Raw genomic sequence first — 25,941 nt, 5'->3', positions numbered from 1 at the left:
TATCTGAACATTTGAGACCATTCAAAGCCAGAAACAGAGTTGAGTTGCCAAGATGGAATTTTGTTGTGGAGATCAAGAGTCGTCGTCCCAACACAAGGTAGAGAACCACTCTTGACGGAGCTTCACAGTGCGCATCCAGGCATATCGAAGATGAAAATGCTTGCACGAAGCTATGTCTGGTGGCCAGGCATAGACAGTGACATTGAAAGCATGGTCAAGCACTGTCTCCATTGTCAAAAACAACAGAAGTCGCCTGTTTCAGCTCCCCCCTGTCCTTGGGAGTGGCCTGGTCGACCCTGGGTTAGTCTACAATATCGATCGTGTAGGACCATTCTGAGGTACCAGTCTTTGTTGATCGTAGATGCACGTTCTAAATGGATGGATGTATACGAAGTCAAATCGCCAACATCGAGCGCAACTATCGAGAAGCTGCATCATTGTTTTAGCATACATGGCCTACCTGAAATTATCATTTCTGAGTACAGAGTTTCAGAAATTCACGAATCTGAATGGAATCAAGCATATTAAAACAACCCCTTTACTATCCGTCATTGAATGGTTTAGCCGAGAGAGCTGTTCAAACTTTCAAATCTGGTATGAAAAGGTTATCAGAAGGTACTCTAGAATTTCGCCTTTCCCGCTTTCTTCTCAGTTATCATACAGCACCACGTTCGACTATGGGTTCAACAGCATCTGAATTATCGATGAAACGCCGCCTACACCTGGTGTTTCCAAATTTAGAGGGAAAGATAGAGTAATCAAATATTTAATCACGAAATACACAACAAAGCTCTCACATTCAGTGTAGGTGACACTGTATTCGTGCGAAGTTTCGGAAGTGGACCCTGTTGGGTTCATGGAACCATTTTTTTCAGAGACTGATCCATTATCTTTCCAAGTACAAGTGGAAGATAGAATCGTTCATAAGCACATAGATCATGTTCGTGCCAGAGAAGCGTTCCAACAACCAACTGTTCCGCCTGTGATCAACGTCGAAATGTCAATTTCTGAGGTGACAGATCGACATAGAATAGACAAGCGCAATGTCTCTGTAGAGCTGCCAAACCCAGAGCTAGCACTTTCTATTGATGTGTCTCGTGCTGCAGTTCCAGATCCTGTTGAGGAACCTCAAGTGGTAGAGCTGCACCGTTCTAGCCTTATTAGGAGAGTATCACAGAGACTTGATCTTTAATCAACTGAAGTTGTATATGTGTATATATATCATTGGATATTCAAATATTTCCCTGTAACTAGAAATTGTAAAAAACTAAAGGGGGAGGAAATGTAACTGAAGGTATAGCCTCTCCTGCTATCTATCAGGGGTCAAGTGACGTTCTGGGAGGCTATGACCAATGATCCCTAAGCACGGGCAATCTGGCGGCTGGGGCTTCCTGACGAGAGTCCTGATTGAGCATATAGCACCTAAAAAGCTCTCTGTAATAAATTTTATCTGCTTCTTATTGAAACCTGTCTGCTCCATCGAGTCATTACAGTTTCTCATTACTCTCTTTCCTTTCGTGCTGATTTATGGTGTCTTACCACTCTCTCTCCCCTTATCCTGTTTTATGGTGTCGTAGTGCTCTCTCTCTCTCCCCTTGTGCTGTTTTATGGTGTCTCACTGCTCTCCCCTCTTGTGCTGTTTTATGGTGTCTGTTTGAAATTTAGAACTCTGATGTTAGAACTGAGTTGTACTTATAATTGCAGACATTTTAATGTTTATGTCTAAAATCAAGATCTAGCTATTTCCCTGATATTTTTTAAATTCCAAGCGCGTGTGCCGTATGTATCTGTTTGTGCAATAATGTTTAATGTCTCTTTTTGCTTGGCCTTTTTGTATAGAAAAGGTGCAGCACACAGAGACCATTCAGCCCATCAGGTCTGCACTCCTCTTTCAAGAAAGAACCCAGTTTGTCCCACTTTTCTGCTCTCTCATATTACTGTGTTTTTTTTCCTCCTTCCTGCAAGCATTTCTGCAGTTTCCTTTAAAAACTGCTATTAAATCTGTATCCACTACCCTATCAGGCAGTAAATTCCAAAGACTAACAATCATTGTGTGAAAAATGTTTTTCCTATGCTACCTCTGGTTCTTTAGCCCATCATATTACATCTGTTGCCTCTGGTTATTGACCTTTCAGTCATTGAAAACAGTTTATTTTTATTTATTGGTGAAAAAAAGACATGCTGTTGAAGCTTTTTGTCTTGCACTCATCAGGACAGATGCAAGGATGTCAAACTTCAAAGGGAGCAACAATTTATACTGATGAAAATAGCATGCTGATTGATTGGCACGTTGACTCTAATTGGTCAAGGTGTTGCCATGGAGAAAGCACCAGTGAATTATAGTCTCCCATGCTTTTGTTTACTTCAAGAAAGGCTCAATGCCTGGACATGTTCCTTTTACCTGCATTCTCCAAGTTTCCCAACATAACTGTAACCCCTCATACCTGAAACCATTCTGGTATATCTCTTCTGTAACCGCTTCAAGAACTTCACATCCTTCCTAATGTGTGGCGCCTAGAATTGGATACACTGCTTCAGCTGAGGCTGAACCAGTGTTTTATTTATAACATAACTTGCTGTCTCTTGGTTTGTCAAACAAGCTTTATGTGCTTGGTTTGAGGGTGTCACACGGCATTTCTGATGGTCTCCACTTACTTCCTGCAGGAATGAGCTGGAGCGTCAGTTTCTGGAACTGCTACAGTTCAACATCAATGTGCCCTCCAGTGTTTACGCAAAGTATTACTTCGACCTACGCTCCCTAGCAGAAGCCAACAACCTTAGCTTCCCACTGGAGCCACTCAGCAGGGAAAGAGCGCAGAAGCTAGAGGTGAGCAGCTATCATTGTGATTCACCAGCAGCACCATATGACTTAATTTTATGTTATCCTTTTGTATTTATACAGTGTTGCCGAAAATGATGCTCGTTTGTAGACCTGATCCTGGGAGGATATTGCTTTCCAACAGAGTACTTTTGTTATATTATTGAATAATTCTGAAAAGAGAAACCTGAATATCCCTGGTATTCTCATTGATCACAACATGAAACATAATAGGTCATTTACCTTGAGCCTGTGCCTCTCAAGGGTGCTGGTAGGTCTTTCACAATTGGCCAAAAGGATTCTGTTCTTGGGGAAAGAAGAAATCGGTTAAGGTTTCCAGTCATGGTGCAGTATCTAGTTGAGGCGTCAAGGGTCTCACCTGCAGGCTGAAGGTCTGGCGAGAGACCTGCGCTGCCTCTTTTCGGGAGGGCCTGCTGAAGCACACACCAATCAGTCAGTGGTGAGGCCAGCGGCAGATCTTCCCCTGCAAACAAGATCACTGGGGCGGAGGTCTTGCCTGTCAAGAGCTACTGGCCAATCAGAAGCCGGCAGCTCGTGTGCTCAGCAGCGCCACTGGGGAGGCAGTGGCTGCTGCTTAAAGGAAAGGCACTGGAGTCCCAGGATCACAGTGTGACCCAGGCCACAGATAAGTAACTTGGGTGGAGGTCAGATGGACAGAGCAGTGGCAAATGGAATTGAATCCCAAAAAGTGTGAGCTGATGCACTTGGGGTGGGCTAACAAGGCAAGGGATTACACTATGAATGGTAGGACCCTGGGAAGTACTCAAAATCAGAGGGACCTTGGTGTGCATATCCACAGATCCCTGAAGGTAGCAGGGCAGGTAGATAAGAAGGCATATGGGATACATGCTTTTATTAGCCAAGGCATAGAATACAAGAGCAGAAAGGTTATGCTGGAACTGTATAAAATGCTGGCTAGGTTAGGCCACAACTGGAGTACTGCATGCAATTCTGGTCACCACATTATAGGAAGGATGTGATTGCACTGGAGAAGGTGCAGAGGAGATTTACCAGGATGCTGCCTGCGCTGGAGGGTCTGAGCTATGAGGAAAGATTGGGTAGGCTGGGGTTGTTTTTCTTGGAGCAGCAAAGGTTGCGAGGGGACCTGATAGAGGTGTATAAGATTATGAGGCACATAAATAGGATAGATAGGAGGGCACTTTTTCTATTAGTAGAGGGGTCAATAACCAGGGGGCATAGATCTAAGGTAAGAGGTGGAAGGCTAAGAGGGAAGTTGAGGAGAAATTTTTTCATCCAGAGGGTGATGGGAGTCTGAAACTCACTGCCTGAAAGGGTGGTTGAGTCAGAAACACTCGTAATATTTAAGAAGTATTTAGATATTCCCTCGCATTGGCATAGCCTCCAGGGCTATGGGCCAAGTGCTGGAAAATGGGATTAGTGTAGTCAGATCTTTGTGACGAGTGTGGACACTGTGGGCTGAATGGCCTCCTTCTGTGCTGTAAACGTCTATGAGGAGGACAGTTTCATGGGGTGGGGGAGTCAGAGGGAGAGGGGTGCTGGGGGATCAGCAGCAACAGCAGGGGGGTGGCTTTCAGCAGGCCTCCCGCTTCCCGATGTCTAGACCGTTAATCAGGCACCAAGAGTGCCTTTGATCGAGGGACCTCTCCAGAGCTGATAAGCTGGCCGCACAGTTTTATTTGTCATGCACACCACATGGCAACAGGCTTGCCTGCAGCTGCATTGGTACCAGTGGTGGTGGGATGAGATCCTTAAATGGTCATTAATTGGCCACTTATGGGCCTCAAATGGCAGCAGGGCAGGAAGACAGACCTTGGGTCTTTCTGCCTGGAACTTAATCCTTAAGGATCCAGTATGCCGCCATCCAGCATAAGTAAATGCACTTCCCCTCTGTAAGCTCACCACCAGTGAGAGCGCGAGATTCTGGCCATGATTCACTTTTCTTTTGATTCCTACTGGAACACTGGCATGTGCGGATGACAGGTGAGGACAGGCTGTTGTCTTAGGGAATAGTCTTTTAATATGCACACATGTGAATCGCACATGACAAAATGTCATTCTGGCAGCAGGGTTACTGGCCTATGTGGAACTGTCACTGTGAGAACTATCCAGAGACAAGTTGATCAAATTGTAAAGAATTAAGTGGCTATAAGGCAATACATAGTGACCGAAGAAGAATGCACATCATTCGGTAAAGCGTGCGAGTGAAAAATTGAAGATTGTTCAAAAAAAGGAAAAGGTTGTCTAAAGAACTTAACTCAACCTGTGATTCAACCCCTAGAACCTGATAACTTTTAACCACTTCAATTTTGCTATTAAGTTGAAGGGTACCTTAAGTATCCTTCAGTTTTGATGCAAACATCAAGTCACCTATTATTCTCTGTTTATGTTGGTCTCAGTTTGTCAGCACTCGCCAAGAATTAATTCAGTTTCACCTCTGTAAAGTACAGCTTTTGGTTTACTTATATGGTTAGAGACCATATAATTGAAAAGACAGGTATCTGATGCAGCCATATTGGAGTGTGCGCTGATGGTGGCCCAGTATCATTTTGAAATATATATATCCTTTCGTATTTTTGACTTTTACGATGTGTCTATTGTCCATAAAACCCAGGACTTGTTTAAAAGACTCCTTTATTCCTGAAGCTTTGCTGATTTTATTCATTTTGCATTGATTTATTGATAAGATTATGGTTTATGTCTGCACTCAGTTGCAGAATCAGGTTACTTTTGATTCTGTAATTGAAAGCACACATGAACCATAATCTGTTCATAACAGTGAATTATGATATAGAACTTCAAAGGTGAGATGTTTTCCTATTGCTTTGAGATTCACATCTATATAAATGAGATTTAGAAAATTACTTTGATTTGAAGGCTCTTTAAGTAGCTTGAATTGATTTAGATACTCTATGTTTATCTGAGATTAACGGTAATCCTATTACTACCTGTTGCAGCAATGATCGATCGTTGAGAGTAGTAATCATTTGAGAAAACACATGAGGGAGCAAAGCGATCACTTTTCTCAGATGCAACTAAAACGATAAATGATTAATGGTGCAGGTATTCAGGTGACAGGCTTTTTAGAATCACACGCAAGCCGATTGTAATGCACTGGGGAGGTATTTGAATTATTTCATTTTTGTGGCACAAGCTAACGCTGGATAATTTGAACTCTATACATTGTCTCAGGGTCAGGTAAAAATAATTGTTGTTGCCTGAATTTGCCTTGCCTGACCTAAACAGGTGCTTATTTCAATCCCAGTCATCTGTCAGTCAAGGATACAGCTTGCCTCTCTGTCAACTGGGGTCAAGGTTTTCTAAATGTTGCCTTCAAACACAAAAGCAGCTTCTAAGTTGCGGCACATGTTTAACTAATAATGTTTTGATTTGGTGAGTTCCTTGTGTTGGCTGTGCCTCCACAGAGCAGTGCTGAAGGGTGTTTGGACTATAGTTCCCAGTGAATGTGGAAGAATGGAGGGGTGAATCATTCTCCTCTATGCTGAGTAAGGGAACCAAGATTTATGAAATGTTACGAGGCCAAGTCAGAGACTGAATTGTCTGAAGTGTCCATTAATTCATCTAATGACCAAATAGGCAATTCCTTAATTAATTTACCTAATTCTACCATCTTCAAGACTGTTATTTATACAATAATTTCTGTACTATATAAAGGAAAGTTTATTCTTTACTGGAAGTGGTCTCTGTATTGGTAGCCTATGATGGGCATGAACTGTACAGTGAAACCCTTTGAGGGATTTTTTATTAGTGTTGAGCAGGCCTCATTATACCAAACTTAAGGCGCGAGCAAAGTACAAAAACTTAAACAGGTGATAAATGTAGAAAAGAAAAAATGACTACTGCTCATGTTGAAAAGAAAAATTGCAAACCTGAAGTAAACATGGAAAATGTTAGGAGTACACAACAAATCGTTTAGTATCTGAAAGAAAAAGGTAGGTGAATCGTCCATCAGGGTCCGTCACCTTTTTTCTTGAATGCTGAATGATTTACTGTGTTTCCAGCATTTTCCACATTTATAGCGGCTGATAAGCAAAGGTTATAGAGGATTTAATCGTGGTAAATTGTGCAGTGTTTTGTTCTTCAGATTATGTGCAAGAAGTGAACTTGGGTGCTTCTGAAATAGCTAAGTTTGTAAAGATTGTGTGTAAATGAGTCAGCAGGCCCTGGTTTAATATCCCAGTCTATGCTGAGGTGGCTGATCGCCACCTGGGATGGCAATAGGTGCACTGCAACTGAACTTTGCTTCCCTGTAGTAGGGAGGTGGAAAGCTGAACCTGATTGCTACACAATTAATGTTTCTGGAAAGTACAAGTGTGCATGTTGGGTGAAAGCTGTATTGGGCACGCCTGTGGTCCTGATCAATCCCCATGGTTAAATACTCACCACTCACTCTCTAGACTCGCCCATGAATAATGGCATTTAGGTGAGGTACTGTTGGGAGTTGCCTAGTCTTATCTTCAGGAAACATGCAGGTGAGAAAATAGGCAAAAGAGATGAATGCAGTTTCAACATAATGGTGAACTTCTGCATTCACTGCACAGGATAGAGCTCAGCTGCAGCCAGGCTAGACCAGAATTTATTGCCATCCCTAATTGCCCTTGAAAAGATAATGAAATGCTGCCTTCTTGAACTTCTGCAGTCCATGTGTTGTAGGAACACCCAAGGTGTTGTTAGTTCTTTCCATAAGATACTTGTTGTAATGCTTCAAAGATGCATCTTGGATCTTTTGAAACTTTTAAATATAATATTCATGAGACTTATAGTATTTTTTTATATATAGCTGCTACCACTAATAATCGCCCTGCAATTGTCCCCTGTTTACATGTCTTGTTTGCAAACCAGAAGTCCACGGTGACCAGTTTCCTTTAAGTGCAATGAACCTAGTTATTTGTATATATACGCAGAATACGCAGTATATTTTGCCAACTGACAATTTGAAGTGTGGAGGGTCAAAAGTCATAAGAATTGTTAACACAAGTGTCAGCTGTAGTTCTGACTGACTGAATAACCTTCAGTAAAAGATCATCTATAAATGGAAAATGAACCCCATGACACAATCCCTAAGTTTCAAAGTTGTTTGCTCAGTTGTGCTCTGAACCTCTAACCTTTGTCACCTTTGAATTTTGCAGGCACTATCCCGACTATGTGAGGACAAGTACAAAGACTTGAGGAAATCTGCTCGGAAACGCTCAGCCAGTGCAGATAATCTGACTGTGATCAGATGGTCCCCAGCCATCATTCCCTAACAGTGGGCAATTTTGCTTGAGTACATTTGCTGTCATCCATCCAGATTTTTTGCCTGGGAGGAGAAAAAGAGACTTTTAAAGACTTTGGCAAGATGCCTTTACAGTGCCTCCATCTTGTGTAGCACAGGAAAATGGAAAATCTCATTGGAGAAAAAAGTATGAATTTGTGAGAAAGGACTGTCATATCTAGCATTTTCACTGCCTCTAACCCCCTTTAAAATGGGTTTTAATATGGGGGCCACATAATTAATGAAAAAGGGGGTATGGAGACGGAAAGTTGAGGAGAAAGAGCGTCGTTTTAAGCAGTCGGCCTGTTTGCAGGGAAAATGCAGAGGCGTGTGGAAAAGTAAGAGGTTTGCTTTCAATGCGCGTCTGAAGCAATTTGTGGAGTGGCAGTGTTTTAACTTAATTTATTCTGAATGTGTGACTGGTAAATTAATGGCCTGCAGGAACAAAACTTTCACGGGTGTGTAAAGACAAGAGCCATTCGTGTGAAATGTCACACGATGGTCAGCAACAATCTGCTGTATTTCAGAATCCGTTTCAAGGTGTGCTTAAGGTTCTATTGCTTGCACCAATACCAAACACAAAGGCAGTTATCTCCCTAGAGAACCCAAGGCGTTTTCTCAGTCCTGTGAATAACCACCATAAGATGCCCACAACTCTGGCGCACTTGTCTTATGTGGGTCTTTCACACACACAAAACACACCCTGGTCAGATGCCCTCGGCATATTCCACAAGACACCACACATTGATGTTTTTGTCCCAGTGCATTATCTTCTTTGTGCTTTTGGTGCAGTATTCTGTTTAGTTCAGAGGCTGTTAAGCAGCACAAGTTTCCACCCCTCTCCATATTAGGGTAGCCACTTCTATTTTCATATTGCTATTCATTTTATGGATATATTCAAAGTTTTATTTTATAATCTGTCATTTTGTAATGTGTAGCTTTGACTTTTCACCTTATATTAGCATGCACATGCAGTCACTATAGTAAAATTTGTATATAAATCAAAAAGCATTCTCATTCTTAATCTTATAGATCTTTTTGCCTTTTGTACACTTTTCAACAATGTGTTACATGACATGCAAACAGGTTTTTTCATTGGTCTGCTATTCACAGAAACATGATCTCAAGGGGGTTAGATGTAGTTGAATTGCTTTTCTGTTCCGATGCGCTATTCATAGACCTCAACAGTACCCTCTTCTGGAAGTTTTCAGAATTTCTTTTGTATGATTCCTTAATAAGCATATTATTATACTTTATTATACTACACTTTAGTCTGTCACACTCAAATCAAGCTTATTTTTGTGTTATTAGTACACAATTTTAGTCAAAAAAGGGTCTAAGAGTTGGACTGTTCATAAAACATAATTTTGTATTTTGTACTGGACTGATTGCAATGTGGGACTCTGATGGAAACTGAAGCACAGATAAAACTGCACATACTAGTTAGTGAAGAGTTTTAACTCCTTTTTATAGGCAAACACCTTCTTAATTTCCTTTTTGCGTGAAATGAACCATTGAAAACACAATGTGTGCCCTGTTGAGGGAAATAAATAAAAGTATCTGAGCACTGGGCAAATTAATGCCAACATGTTTGTCAAAGATAAGCGTGACTCGGAAATTGCATTAATTCTTTTTTTTTTAATCAGTTCCATTTTGCTCATCAGAGGCAAATTGTTGTGAACCAACTGTAAGAGATCCCATAAAATGATTAGAGATGAAAATTATTTAACTGCATTGCTCCAATGACTCAGAGGGTAAATGAACTGCACAGTTTAGTACTAAGCCATACAGACCAGGGATGGAGTAGTAGTTTGAATGTTCCAGTTGGCCTCAGTACCCTGGACAAGACATTTGGCTGCTTCGTGCTTTCCCACATCCGTTGCTGGGAACTGTGTGGATGGTGACTGAAGACAGGATTGGTTCTAGTAGTGACTGCCCAGCCTCATGTAAAGAATCACTGTTGGAGTGATGTGCCGGAAAGCTGCTGGTATCTGTGGGACCATTCCCTAGCAAAGGTCAATGTCGTCGGAAGAAAAGGGGAGCAAAATTAAGATTCAACAAAATGTTAGTTGAGTTAATTATTAAATCAATACTGAAAATTCTGATCTATTTTGACCAAAATTTTAAGTCCAGATTACTATTTCACACCCTTACTGATTTAATCAATAGTTTAATTTTTTTGATACACAATTTTCCAAGTATTTTAGGGAGAACGATCATCGTGTTAGCATTACTGCAAGTGAATTTTAGTGAGATGAACATTGAAATCTGTAATTATCTGAGTACAAGTGTACTTTTGTGAAGTTTATTAAACTTGTCAAAGATTGTATAACCTATTTATTGTATGTATGTACATACAGTCTGATGCTTACTTAAAATGTAAAGTGGTCTCAGTAGAATCTTGCTCAGTCTGGTTTAGACTGGTGATTCTTGTTTAGCCTTGTGCACTGGACTCTACCTCTGTATAGAGAGTTTTCCCCTGATCTTTGGTTAGTTGGAACAGATGAAGCTTTTTTTTGTGACAAATTGATTATGTACCTTGATTATGTTTCTTGTGCTAAGAAAATCTACTGTAGCTATTTTTTCAGTTTGATTACTAATATGTAAAACTGGGAAAAAAGGCTTACATTGAGCATTTTATGTTTCTTTGTATTAATGAAAACAACAGTGCTTTGCATTTTTCTCCCTTTTTGTTCGGTCAACTTTGCCAAATACAAAACTGTATCTTTGGATAAACTGCACAATACCAATAGATGTTCTGGACTGTTTCTCATTCTCAAACAAGCAGTAATCTGCCAAAGGGCTGCACCCCGCTTAGAAATTTGGGTAAACTCTGATTATTTCCCATTGCTTCCCATTACTGTGACGATGAATGACCATTTTAATAAAGATAGGTGCCAATTTGGTTACACCCTGCATATTTGTGCTTATTCAAAAGATTGTATATGAGGAACTCTCTGATGGACTCTCCAGAGAGGTATATAAAGTAACATATTTATAATTTAGCTTATCCTGATGATGCCATCATAATTTTCATCCTAATTTTGTTGTGTGCTTGGCATATAAATTTTAATTGCTTTACGTTTCAATTCTTGGTTGATTTACCAACTCAGATTTTTGTCTTTTTGTCCTCTACCTGTAGTTTTTTGCCAACATTCTTTTTGTTTTCCTCGTTCAGCCAGATTTTCCCTTGTTGGCTCTTTTTTGCTCCTGACCTTCCCTATTTTTATACACAATACAGGTATTTATATAATTTGAAGATTTTACTACCATGTCTGCTTACTGCTTCCAGTTTACAAAGTTACCTCTATTCTATTGCCAACATTTGCTAAAACAGTACTATGAGAAAGAAGACAGACCTGCATTTATGTAGCGCCTTTCATCACTTCAGGATGCCTCAAAGTGCCTTACAACCAATAAAGTAGTTTGAAGTGCAGTCACTGCTGTAATAATGTAAAAAAAACATCGACAGCCAATGTGCACACAAACATTAAGGTGATAATAACCAGATAACCTGTTTATTGTGACACCGGGGATAATTCCCTTGCACATCTTCAAAATGTTGCTTGGTATATTTTACATCCGCAAACTTTTTGGTGTAGAGAATTCCAGAGCTTCAGAATATTTTGAGTGATGAAGTTTCTCACCTCAGTCCTAAATGACCAACCCCTTATTCTGAGACTGTTACCCAGTGTACTAGATTCCCCCTGCCAGGAAAACATTTTCTCAGCATCTACCCTGTCAAGTCCCTTAAGAATTTTATATGCTTCAATTGGAACACCTCTCATTCTTCTAAGCTCCAGGAAATATGGGCCTAGTCTACTCCACCTCTCTTCATAGGACATTCCCCTTAACCCAAGATCCTGTCTAGTGAACCTTTGTTGCACTCCATCTAGAGCAAGTATGTCCTTCCTTAAATAAGTAGACCAAAACTGCAAACACTTCTCCTCAGGAATGACTTCACCCATGCCCTGTATAATTGTATAAAGACTTCTTTACCCTTATATTCAAATCCCTTTGTAACAAAAACTAACATATCATTTGACCCCCTAATTGTTTGCTGTACCTGCAGGTTAACTTTCTGTGATTCAAATACAAAGACACCCAGATCTCTGCAAATGCAAATATTTTCCTGTCTCTCACCGGACTAAATAAAATCCATTCCTTTATTAGTTTACTACTACAGTTCATCTCCAGTTTGATTCAGCAATCTGTTTCTGATTGTACAGACTCTAACTAGAATTTTGAGATTTATCATCATTGAAGTATAACTGATGTTTCTCAAGGGCAAATAGGGGTGGAAAATAAATGCTGGCCTAGCCGGCGATGCCCAAATCCCATAAATGAATTTTAAAAATTGACGCACACTCACTTTCCCTTTCTGATGCATAAAGTGAATAAAAGGCTGAATATGTTTCATTAAAAAAATTAGTTGGGCAGGATTTTATGTTTTCGGTTGGGATCTGGACATTGAGTCAAATGAGGGTCTCGACTTGGCAATGTGATGGGAGCAATCACCCGGCAATTATTTTCCCTTGATGGACCAGTTAAGGATTTTGGATGGTCCCTCAACTGGAGAAGCCAATAGGAAGCCCACCAAGTGTAGGAAGAGTTGCATACTACAGTTGCAAGTAAGGGGAAGAGAGGGCACTTCCATTTTGAGTGTCCTCTCAACAACTTTAACTAATTTGAATTAAATCACGGCTGCTGGGCCTCAAAAGACATCCTGGAGATTTAGACCCCATACTTTGCTGTAAGGAGGTAGCTGGCCTGATCCTGAAGCTGCATGAGGCCTGCAGGTCAACCTGAAAACTCCTGTTGGCTTCTTTGGCCTCTAACTCGCCTCAATTGGCTACCCACTGCTTGCGAATGGGTAGACCTTCCGCCCTAATCCAGCCTCCGGGAAAATGGTATGGTGTTAGCAAAGCAGCACACCCAACCAGTGGTGCAAAATTATACAACTGTCTGCCTCTGCTCTCGCCCCAAAAATTCTGCCCATTGTGTTGAAACTTCAATGAGACTACCACAATAATAAGATGCAGATTCCTTTTTGCATTGTCCTACAGTGTGAGATCCTGTAATAGGTACAAAGCAGAGGACAAAGGGGTAGAACTACTTTGCATCCGGTTACAGAGTAGTGGTGACAGATGTCTGAAAGCAAGAGATTTGCAGTTGGTATACTGACAGATATGTACCATATAAAGAATCATTGGGGCACCACTGTTTGCATAACTTTGTGTCAGGTGCTAATTGGTCACTCCCAAGTGTTGCATCATAGAATGAACCTACTACTAAATAATACTGCAGAAGAATGGGTCAAATAATTGCCTTTTGTGCTGTAAACATCTGTGGTTCTATTAGTTGTGAGAAGACTTAAAATACTGTGACTTTTTCCATTGGAAAAGAGAAAACTAAAATGAGATTTAACTGAGTTCTCGAAAAAATATTTAAAATACTGATCAAGTGAATAGAGTATGATTATTAGAGTGAGCAAAAGAGGTCATTAAAATTGTTACTAAGAGATGACTATGAGCAAGACACAATGAGCTAACGACTTCCTTTCCTGTTGTAAATTTCTGTGGGCCTATGTTTCTATTAGATGTGTGGCTGACCTAGTCTAACTTGATGTCATCCACTAATTTGGTTCAATTTTCATCATTTTATTTGGAATGAAAATAAGAAATTTTCCTATTTGCTCAGTAACAGAAGAACTGCCAATTATGTCAGCCGCTGTCTGCACAGAATTAAATCAAACTTACGTTTGTATTCCAAATCTAATTCAGTTAAATTATTTCTGAAAATATCAAGCAAATGACAACATTCACTTACAGCAAAACTATGTAAGGTGGAAGACGCTTTGGCAGAAATGTACAGGACAATTTCCTTTAACTGGGAGACCTACTTTGTGTCGAAGACTTAACCTCACCCCAGACTACACCCTTTCCATTGTCTGTTGAAAACAAGCTCATCATATGCTAAAAGGGCCAAAGTGATGATATCCAAAACCATGATGCGGAAACGATGAAGCAGACAGGCCATTATTACATGAAAGATTGCTGCAAACAAAACAACAGAAGCTATTATACTTTGTGGTCCCCATGATGCTTTGTTACCTCCTCCATGGGATTGCTTTAGAAGAAACTCTAGTCATTACAGAATGATTTTCACCCAGTGATTTATTGTAGTGACCCTGAAATAAAAAACAAAAATAAAGTATTAAAAATAAAGGTAACCAATTTCATAATGCAAATGAACTGATTTTATGGGCGGTATTTTGGGGGCAAGGTTGTAAAATGCAACAAACCATTCAAAAGTACATTGACATCGGTGGGACTGTAATACCAAGCCGGTGTAAAATTCCGCCCTATGTGTGCACATATCTGATGGCGATTGTTATTTTTGAAAAGGTAACAGTATGTGTGTGAGAAAGAAGGGGGACTCAATGCATTTTTCTCATATTTACAGGATTGCTGTTTTTCCTTACAATTCCTGAGTGAAAAATAGATATGCCAAGGAATACACTATCACAAATCACCCAACCTACAGGATTCCCAGCATCTGGGGGCATCATGTAGATAGAACAAAAATGCTGGAAATCTGGATCGAAACAGGTAGAAAAACCCAATAAGTCAGCATTTGCAGAGAGAATAGAACAATGTTTTGGGATGATGTTCATTATGAAATCAGGTCCGGTATAGATATCTTGGGTTTAGTGGTATCAATCAGTTCCATAAGGCCAACTTAATGAGAATTGGATCAAACTGCTCTCTACTTATGTATTGGGAGAAACACTGAACTCTCCCTGCCAATTGCCTCTTCCCAATCCGCACCACCCTTTTATGCTCTAAACTGTATATCCATTTGCACTTTCTCTGAAGGTGGTCTGAGTTAAACTAGATGAGATGAAATAAAAACAAAGTGCTGGACTTCTGGTTCCAAAGAAGAATCACATTGGACTCAAATTTTAATTCTGTTTCTCTCTCCACAGATGCTGCCAGACCTACTGAGCTTTTCCAGCACTTACTATTTTTATTTCTGAAGTCCAGCATCCACAGTATTTTGCTTTTTATTATAGATGAAGTGAAGCTTGGTCTGCAACACTAAGCTGCTTTATTCTAATGCAGTGAAAGGTATAGAGTAATAGCTAAGATCAAAGTTGCTTTGATTGATCAATGTAACTTATTTGCATAATGACACACGCACAAAGCCATACTTAACATTAAGAGAACAATGTCTCTGCATTTTACTGCCTGTGCAGTCTTGTTTCCAAATACCTGATTCGTCTGTCTTTTTTAATAGTATGACTAGAGTGTCTGCTTTCAGTCAGAATGACTACACTCTTCCCGCTGCCCCTCCTCAACCCCCACACCACTCTTAAGAATTGAGTCCACCAGCTTACTTGGCTATGATCCTGACTGAATTTAAATGAATAATAATGGAAGAGAGACACATTGGAATGAGCAGATCTCCTTTTAAGATGGAGCCAACCAGGGACACAAAAAGAAACAGTCAAAAAGTTAATTTTAACACTAAAGCGGGGCAGTGTAAATTAATAACACAAAAGCAAATCTAAGATAAAAACAGAAACTGTGAGAAACAATCAGCAGACTGAAGGCGCACTCACGAATAGTGAAACAAAGGCAGGGGACAAGCATAAGAATTTGAAGTCGGAGGAGCAAAGCTTGAGAAGGGGCAGAGATTGCAGAGATTATGAAGTGGTGAGGTCATGAAGCAATTTAAAAACAAAGGTGAAAAATTTAACTTTGTGGTGCTGGGGACCAGGAGCCAATATAGGTCAGTGGTGATGGGGGAATGCGATTTGATTACACATGATACAGGCAGCAGAGTTTTGGATAAGCTGAAGTTTACAGAAAGTGGGGGAATCAGCAACTATTAAATGGGGTTGTGTGCTGGGCTGCCTTCTCATTTATCTGCAGACTCTCTGAAAAAGGTTTCCTTTCCTTCACTTCAGTATGCTCCTATTTAACCCCTTCTTTCCTTCAACCTTGGTAAAGCTTGACACACTTTTATCTGCTTTTCCAAAGGCTGTGAGAATTTATGTCCCTTTAAAAGCCTACACACGCACAGAACATATTGAATCTTGTGGCAGGAGCAGGCAGGAAGTTGCCCTCCCCTGCCATTACCTCAGGGGGGCCAAAGTTCAGGACGCCTTTTTTAAAGGGCACCGGACAGTCTCCCTCCCTTCTCCTCCTCCCCCCACACCCCCAGCCTGCCTCCCAGGTCCAACCTCTGCTCCACCCTTTCTCCGTGCAGCTTGTGCTACTGGTACCTAATATGAGTGAAGTTATGAGCGGTCCCTGTGAAGGCGAAAGCAGCCATCTACTGACCTCAACATCGTTGAAGAAGTGGAGCTCACCAGGCGCACGCCATTTATATACAGTCATAAAACTAAATTTTCTAATTTCCTGCTGGCGGGGAAGCTTAATTCTGACGAGGTGGCCTTTTAATAAGCATGCATGACTTGCTAATGCATGCAAAAGGGCTTCCCAACATTGTTGCTCAGAAAGCCCTGAGAACAGGATTCTGACACTTCATCCTGATGTCAGGAAACTGATTTTTGGCCTTACGCTTAATTAAATTTCCCCACCTAGCATAATTTCTGCTGCTAGCAGGACCAGAATATTCTGTCCATCATTGTCTACGCAAGTACAGTGACTATGCTTCAAAGAAGTAATTAATCGGTTCTGAAGTGCACTGGAATGTCTTGAGGATATAAACAGCATAAGATAAAATTGTTCTTGCTTCCACCACGAGTATGCTTGCTGCATTATTCAAATCTGCAGCTGTAGGTTTAGATACTGGTGCAAATAAACCAAACCTGGAGAATTGAGTGTTATTAGCACATTACCATTCTGGTGAAGTTTGTGCTAATTCTGAATTATTTACAACTGACTTACATTGTGATATGAAAATCAGCCCTTGAGTTTCTGTTCTTTCGACACTTCAGATGTGCTCTACGGACATACAATAGATGCCAGGTATTATAGAAATGAGATTTTGTCTATCAGGTCAATTCCTGATTAGATTGGATCACACTCCTAATAATTGATTATATTAGCGGATTCCAATACTTTTTTTTTCTCCAAATAAACATCGGTGAGCATTTGGATTGGCAGAGAAAAGCACTTTTTTTCAGCATTCAATTTTCTGTTGGCAGGAAAATAAGCAGAGATTTTACCAACAGATGTGAGACTTTGCCTCTGTTAAATAAATCACTGAGATTCACCAAATATAAGATGTGCTAGAGAAAAAATCCTTTGGGTTTATTCTTCCCTTAATGCAGTTAACACACGTGCCTGTAAGGATCTTCACTTTTCTGTCACACAAGAAACAGTTACCATTTCAGTCCTTTTCAAACAGGTGCTTCCAATTTTCTGACAAAGGCCAACACAATGCAACCATCAATCACACAAAGGAAACCTGCCAACTCTGTCTAGCAAGTGAATAAATCACAGTAACCAAAACCACATGTATGATTTAGAACAATGGTCTCAGACTTTTGGAAGGGACAACTCTGCTGCAAATCTCAATATTAATGCAATGTAATTCAAAATGTAATAGTATACCAATATATCAAATACCAACATTAAAAAAACACATGGAAAAGCATACCATTTCATTGCATAATCTAATTTTTTTAAAGAGTAGCATAAATATTAAAACACTCTTTCAAAGTATGTTTTCTAAAATAAAACAATATTCAGTGGAAACATTACACAGTACCTACGCAGATGCTCACATTCTGCTTCCGAGCAGCCTTTTATCAACTGGAAAATCTCAAGTCTATAATGCTGTCAGTAACGAGATTAAAAAGAGCAGGGGAGAAGATGAGCTCAAATCAAAATATAATTTGATGGCTGCCAAAACCTAAAAGAGATACTCGCAACAGAATAGACTTGGAGTGCTTCTAATGTCTCTGGGGTCTTCAACACAAGTTGTTTAACCTTGGCAGTCAGAATGTAACCTCAATGCACAAAGCAGCAAACATGACACATTCCATTGAGGAGGTGAGTAGCAGCAGCAGGTGGCAGCCTGCGATTGAATCACCCTTCCCCTCAAGTGTAGCCTTGGGTTGTTGCCTTTCCCTGACAGCATAGCCAGTACTAGAATATAAGAACATAAGAAATAGGAGCAGGAGTAGACCACACTGCCCATCAAGCCTGCTCTGCCATTCAATTTCTTACAGACTTACTATGGAGAATTGTATCAGTGAACCTGTATTGTCTGGCATAGCACAATGAAACATTAGTGCACCTCTCCATCACTTTTCAAATTATTCTTCTTTGTCTATTTGACAAAAGGATGGGTGGATTGGAGTGGGCCTGTAGGCCAGGTAGAGTTAGCAACTCTTTAGTGGTGTGTGCTCCATGTATTGTCTTGAAACTATTTATTTCTTGAGTTTCTGAGTAATCTTGAGTTCTTCCAATTTTATCACACCATTTCACTCCTCTACTTAAACATTAATCACACTTGTTCTGTAGTTTCTGTAGTGGTATCATTTATCCCTATTAACTTATGGTTTCCAATTAGTTTTGATTTGTTGATTGCCCTCATACAGTATCTATATTCAGTGTAGGATTGATTGGTAATGTAATACTGCTGGAGTACATTTTGTGGCTGCACTGATCAGCCTTAGGATGAGAGTGGAAATACAAGGATAACAGATCAGCATATCATGTTGGTGAGAGTCTGGAAGTGGAAACTACGAGCCATGGTTTGAGGTGGTGGTGAGTAGGATTGAGAATTTCACCCACTGGGAGTATGGGACCATTGAATCTATCATAATAACTGTTACCAGGATCTTTTCAGATATTCTTCCATGCATTCAAAATTGATTTGAAGCTCGCAGATGTGCTATACAATTGTATTGAAAGAGTGAATTAGGTTGTTATCCTTGGTTGATATGGTTGGAATGTATGAAGATTTTCTTGGTGAAACAAAGTGAGGAATATGAAGGAGTCAATATTTAAGACTTGTGAAGTAGGAGAGGTGCCTAAGTTAGCCATCGAAAGGTCCTATAAACAAAGTCACTAGCCATAGGAAAGGACTCATGTGAATCAAACCATGAAAGCTTAATCAAACAAAATATTTCTTGCCATAGATAGAAAACAAGCAATCAAAATCCTAGGCCAGGAGATAGCTCAATCACGGGGACAGAAAGATGTCCTGCCTTAGTTGGACCTGTGTAGAACTCCTTTGGGAGTAAATGTGCAACCTGCCATGTCCAGGTGCTGCTGCTTCAGTGAAGTCATCAGGAATACCCGCAGGGCTCACCAGTTGTGTGATAACTGACACCAAAGGGCTGAATGTTTTTAACATGGGTTGGACAGTTTCCTCTGAGGAAACAGGAAGACATATCAGAAGTGCTGTTGTGGAAGGTAGCATCACCGGATCAGATGTGATGGAGATGGAGGATCTGGGAGAATGTAATGGAGTCCTCACAGTAGGCAGGGTGTGAGGAAGTGTAGTCAAGGTAGCTGTGGGAGTTGGTGGGATTATAATGAATATCAGTAGACAACCTATCTCCAGAAATGGAGATAGAGAAGTTGAGGAAGGGAAGGGAAGTGTTGGAGATAGACAATGTATAAGTGAGAGAAATTGGAACCAAAGCTGATGAAGTTTCCCAGTTCTGGGCTAGAGCAGGAAGCGGCACCAATACAGTCATCAATGTTCTGAAAAAAGAATTGGCGGAGGGCGCCTGAGAGGACTGGAACAAGGAATGTTCCACATAGCTCACAAAAACACAGGCATAACTAGGGCCCATGTGGGTGCTCAAAGAAACACCTATTATTTGGAGGAAGTGAGACCAGTTAAAGGAGAATTTTTTCAATGAAAGAACTAGTTCAGCCAGGCGGAGGGGAATGGTGGATGGGGATTCCATTCAAGGAAGAAACAAACAGCCCTCTGACCTGGTGGAGGATGGTGGACAGATTGGATGTCCATAGTGAAGAGGAGGCAGTTAAGCCCAGGGAAACTGGAAAATGTTGAAATGTAGGTCGTCAGAGAGTCACGAATGTAGATGGAAAAAGACTGGACAAGGGAAGAAAAAAATTGAGTCAACTGAGTTGAATAAATAAGTTCAGTGGGGCAGGATCAGGCTGAACTGATGGATCTACCAGGACAGTCCTGTTTACAACAGGTAGTGTTGGGGAGAAGTAGAAGCGGGGCTGTTCAGCACTGGGGCACTATAAGGTGCTGTGGAGCAAAGAGCTCCAGAGGAGATGAGGTCAATGACAGTCCTGGAAACGACAGCTTAACGTATGGGAGGAGGTAGGAAGAAGTGTCTGAGAGTTGGTGCTCAGCTTCTGCAAGGTAGAGTTCAATATGCCAGACCAAACAGTACCACCCTTGTCAGCAGGTTGGATAACAATGCCAGGATTAGACCTGAGTGAATGGAGTTCAGCAAGTTCAGAGGAGACAGGTTAGAGTGAATGAGGGGAGCAGAGAAATTAAGATGGCCGATGTCATGCCAACAGTTCTCAATGAAAAGAAAGAAATGAGCACAAAGGCAAAGGTGACAGAAGAAGAGTTCAATGTCTTGCCAAGCTCAGAATTCATTGAAGTGGGGATGTAAGGAGATAAAGCTGAGTCCTTTGCTAAGTACCGATTGTTGTACATCCAAGGGGGGGAGGTCAGAGGGTATTGTGAATACTTGGCAAGAGGTAGGATTAGAAGAAGGGATGGAGTCAGAAAGAAGTGAAGGAGAAATAAGATCTGGAGGAGGCGTTGGTATCCATAAGTTGTTAGAGCTTGCATTCCTTAACACCTGAAAGGAAGAGAAAAAGTTTTTATTGTAAAGTGTTTTTGAGACAAAGGATGAAATCAAACTACAGACCAGGACAGCTTTGAAATAGGGTGAGGTGGTGCTGCTGAAGAGAGAACTTGCGTGTGTACATGTGGCAGCGCATGGTACTGAGTGTGGATCTCAGGATGTGGGGAAAACAGCAGTCCAAGGAACATTGTATGTCTTGGAGATGACTGTAATCCTTTGTGGATTTGCATCACATTCCCATCAGATTTCTACCTTCCTTCAATTCTGAAGAAGAGTCATGTTTGAATTAAAACGTTAACTCCGTTTCTCTGTCCACAGATGCTGCCAGACCTGCTGTGTATTTCCAGCATTTTCTGTTTTTATTTCAGATTTCCAGCATCCATAGTGTTTTGCTTCTATTTTGCTTTCTATTCAAGTCACTGATGCATTTTGAACTTTCTGCTTTTTCATTTGCATCACGCTGTAGTGCTTTGCTTTGATATCTGCCTCAATTTGTTTGAGTTATGCACTTGTCCCTCCAATTCCTTCCTTTTTTCTCCTTTCTGGATTTCCTTTTTATTTGCTGCTTCTTCTTCTAGGTGGGTTCTATGGCACTGCCTGGCACTACCAGCTGATGCTAAAAGTTCTTTAGTGGTTACTACATTGGAGACACCTTCCACAGCTCTAACATGCTCCTTAATTATTCTCCTTGAAGCAAGCACTCTTTCTTTCTTGGTTTTGTGAGAGGACTAAGACACTCACCCTATATATTTTTATAAAATAGATATAGATATCCTCATAGCTATTTCAAAAACTGGACAAAGACATTTAAAATGGCTGAATCTATACCTGTCTGTGACCCCTGAACAAAAGTAGTTATCTGCAGTTTCAAAGGAATTTACACATCATTATCTCTGTAGAGACACTAACAACACATTGTGGGCTGCAGAGACCAAATTCAAAGAGAATGATACAAAGGCCATCTGCATCTCATAAGCCAGGCTGGCCTATCCATCTGCTACGGCAAAGGAAACAGCAACCTTCCTTTCAAGTCTTAATGGTTAGAACATTTAACCATCTTGAGAACCCAGATAAGGGATATACATTCCTTGTCAAAGGTAATGTGGAAAGACAGGATTTATGTGCCATGAACCAGTGGAACCAGTTATATTACCTTGCTATATTGCAAATTCAGTCTGACATTTTATGAACTAACTAGCAGCAACACAGAAAATGGGCTCCATCCATACTGAATACCTGGCCCCATCTTCACTGTTTCTACCAGAACTTCTGTACCATTACCTACAAGACTGATTCATCTCTGCGTGCCTATCTCCTTGTGTGATGTCAACACTACTGGAAAAGTGAATTATACAGCATCGGTTTTCAGTCTGCTGACCTCTGTGAAGAAATACCTCATTGGACTTAGATTCTGGATGCTGGAACCCAGGTGAAACAATAATTCTTTTCTCTATGGTTTTTGCCATGTAAATTTTTCTTTTCTCTATCCCTCTTTTACTCTATGAGTGCACAGGAAGCAACATGGTGAACCTCCTACTGCGGTTTGAGAGTGTGCGAATAAACTGACCCTCTGAGTTCATCCTATCTTGAGTTTGCTGTGGGGTTATTAATAGAAAATTGGATCACACCAAAGCCAAGAGGTTGGGAAATATGCCACTGCTTAAAAAGGGGGAAACAAATAAAAACACCTTTCTGCTTATGGACAGGTGGCGAGAGGAGAAATCAGAGCTTTTTTTAAATTAACCCCCTTCCTATCTGTGACAGTTTTCTATGGCCAACTCTTTGTTCTCTAAGAATATACATTCCATTGACATGTGGCCATGTTATAGGGAAAAGAGTAACTTAATTACAGCCCATACATGCTTGTATTTTGGCTCTCCTCATGCAAAGGTGTCCAACCTGTCTCCTTCCTTGCTGAAAGATGTGAACTGAATGTGGGTTTCTTCATTCTCCAGGTGTCAACTAGCTGCTGGAATTCTTTCAGGATCATGTCACAATGATATACATCATGACGGCCTACATCCATAAGCAACTGCAAACATGTTGATAGTGTTGTCTTGCAGTTCACTGGTTGAGATACAATGAGTGCTTGTTTCAACCAGGTTGATATGTGGACCAGAGGATAAATGATGGCAGCTCACCACCACTTTCTCAAGGGTAATTAGGGATGGGCAATAAATGTTGGCTAGCCAATGAAGCCCACATCCTTTGAACGAATAAAAAAATCTCTTTCCAACACTGTTTATAAGGAATGCCTGGCATTCCTGTTTGAACTGAAATAGAGCTTGATCACTTATCTTTCCCTTCCATTTCAGATGTGGTAACAAATCTTTGGCAACAAATCCCACAGGCACCTTTGAGATTTCTTTGAGGTTGTCCTTGTCCATACCACTAACTTTAGTCAAGTTGAGGACTGTAGTTGCATCAGCAAGTAATTCCCTTCCACGAAGCACTCCAAAAGGTTCTTCATTACATTTAGAGGTCAGAAGATTTCAATAATTTGCCAGAAACAGTTCCAGTTAATTGGCTACTGAAATGAAGAATTCTCCTTTTGGCCCGAACAGAGAATCTTTGACTGCTTCATGTGATGTTTCATATTTCTTAATCCTTACTTGGTGATTCTGCCAGTTTTGGTAGCCTCAATACATTGCTGTAGTTGTGGCCTAATATGAAGAACTTGCCACATGACACTAACATTTTCAAGCCATACGTGCCTGTAAAATTGATGAATTAGTGAGTGATTGATAGTCTTCCAACCTGGCAGGAGAATCTTTAAACAGGCGATACACATTGCAGAGAGTCTCTTAAGTTCCAATCAAAAACAAGATATCTACATCAGAATCCATAATCCATAATGTACATTCTGCAACTGCCTACATTTAACAATTTCTTCTCTGCCTTCTACTTATTCACATCTGCACAAAAATGGTCATTATTTTTCTAGTTTACATTGGGCCCATCCATCGACAGCTGTGACAGATTACTTGTGCCAAACTCTTGTGTGACAGATACAAGCCTCTCATGAAGATCATCTGTAGTGGCATGGCTCATGAATTTAGAAATGAAATAGCTAGGCTTTACTATACTGCCATCCCAGAATCTAGCATGAATGTCTAGTTGCTTCAGTTGCAGAGATTTGTTCAATCTTTCAGCAAAGAGAAGAATATAACTGTCAATGTTTCTGAGTTTCAGTAATGACAGTATGGACCTAAACCACACATTGCCAAATAGGCTGTATTGTTCTCTCCACACTGAAAATGAACAGCAATCTCAATGTCAAATTAGCTCAAACAAGTTGGAGATATCACCAGCAGAATGACAAGTATAGTGTGGTTCTGCATAGAACTTCAGCCTTCAATTCTGTTTCAGGGGTGAAGTAAGATGATAAATTTGCACAAGATAGTGATGGTGCAGCTTGTACACTATCTCTGGTATAAAATATGATACAATAGACCTCATTGACACAGAAGGAAATGCACCTTCTTTGATTGTGATGGCCAACGTTAGCTCTTCGTGTTTTTCACCAGACACATGACAATTCACCAATGCCTTGCCCATATTGCCAATGTCAAATGACTTGTGACATATGACACACACAACCTTGTGAGGATCTGGGGCTTTCATGATCCAAGGACTGTAATCAGGTGACACACTTAGGGTGGGACGTGCATTTCCCAGGCATTGTTAGGCCTATAGTAATAAATAAAACATTTTAAATGAAGTTAGCATTTATGCATCACAATTGGAACATAATTAATAAAGAGTAACTGTTGATCAAATTTGCAAATAAATACCTTAACATCCCAATATTTGAATGTGATGTATTATTTCAAGCCTGGACATATTCTTGTTGGTGAGTACATTTTCTGTGGGTCTCATGTGAAAGATCAGAGCTAGTAGGTCTTGATAATAAATATGCAGCATCATTTTCAACTTTGTCTTCTCCACCAGTTGTTTGATTCTGTTGCCTTACCTTGTAACCGTGTTCTGATTCTGAAGACTGTGCCTGCTGTGTCCTCCACCTTCACAGTAACAAACATTTGCAACTGACACTAACAAATACACCTCTCCTCACAGGAGGCAAGCAAGAATGAGACGCTGGGGAATCTGGCACGTTCTACTCAGCCAATTTGCTGCTGTTGTTCTAGCAGTGTCCAAAGCAACTAAGTTGGTGCCTGGACCATCTCCGATTGACAAGCTACTGGGCCAATAACTGTTGTTGTTTTGGCAGTTTCCAAATCAGACAATCAGTGGTGGCAATGGGCAGGGTCAGGCAGGAGAACAAAACCTGTGCTGGATCCCAGGCATGCAAAGTGAAGCAAACAATTATGGAGAGAGGGAAGTGGACATTGGAAAAACATTGGAAAATCTTGGAATTACACCCAATGTCTTTACAAAATTCCATGACTTTTCAATAACATTGGGCCTTTTTTTGGCAATTTCTATTACATTTACAAATTCCATGACTTTTCCAGGTTTTTCATGACTGTGGGAACCCTACAATTGTTGCTTCATGGTTTTGCTGGTTGACTTATTTGATAATGAGCAGAAAGGGTTGTGTGTACCCCGATGGGCAGTTGCTAATGTCGTTGCAAGTATAATCTGAACTGGACATTTTGATTTAATTTTGTAAAGTTTCCTTTCACATTTTTCTTTTAATTACCGTGCCCCACCAGGGGCAGTCACTCCCTCTGATTTGTTTTTAGTAAGTATCTTGTAGATAGTACACACTGCAGCCACTGCAGTGGAGGGAGTGAATTTTTAAAGTGGTGAATGGGTACCAATTGAATGGGCTGCTTTGTCCTGAATGGTGTCTTGAGTTTCTTGAGTGTTGTTGGCGCAGCGCAGCACTCATCCAGGCAAGTTCCATCACACTCCTGACTTGTGCCTCATAGGTGGTTTGGAGAGCCAGGAGGTGAGTTACTCACCACAGAATTCCCGGCTGAAGCTGGTTGGGCCTAGGACACTGCCTCAGGAGCACCTATCGATGTCCTGGGGTTGAGATAATTGACCTCCATCTTCCTGCGTGCTAGGTAAGGCTCCAGCCAGTTGAAT

The 25,941-nt window shown here is 40.7% G+C and overlaps 1 protein-coding gene across 3 annotated transcripts in view; it reads left to right on the top strand.

The window, feature by feature from the left end:
* Positions 1-11,002, top strand: part of ccny (cyclin Y) — a 266,160-nt gene extending 255,158 nt beyond the window's left edge. For all 3 annotated transcript variants that reach the window (XM_041184299.1, XM_041184301.1, XM_041184300.1), the window contains exons 9-10: positions 2,665-2,827; positions 7,969-11,002. In XM_041184299.1, coding sequence (XP_041040233.1) covers positions 2,665-2,827; positions 7,969-8,085 — 280 coding nt within the window. In that variant the 3' untranslated portion in view covers positions 8,086-11,002. The remainder of the gene's footprint in view (positions 1-2,664; positions 2,828-7,968) is intronic.
* The last annotated feature ends 14,939 nt before the right edge of the window (positions 11,003-25,941 follow it).

Source organism: Carcharodon carcharias, chromosome 3 (assembly GCF_017639515.1).
Source record: "Carcharodon carcharias isolate sCarCar2 chromosome 3, sCarCar2.pri, whole genome shotgun sequence".
NCBI classification, from domain to species: Eukaryota; Metazoa; Chordata; class Chondrichthyes; order Lamniformes; family Lamnidae; genus Carcharodon; species Carcharodon carcharias.
The sequence above is the reverse complement of the archived record's forward strand: the minus strand, read 5'-3'. Positions and strand labels throughout refer to the sequence as shown.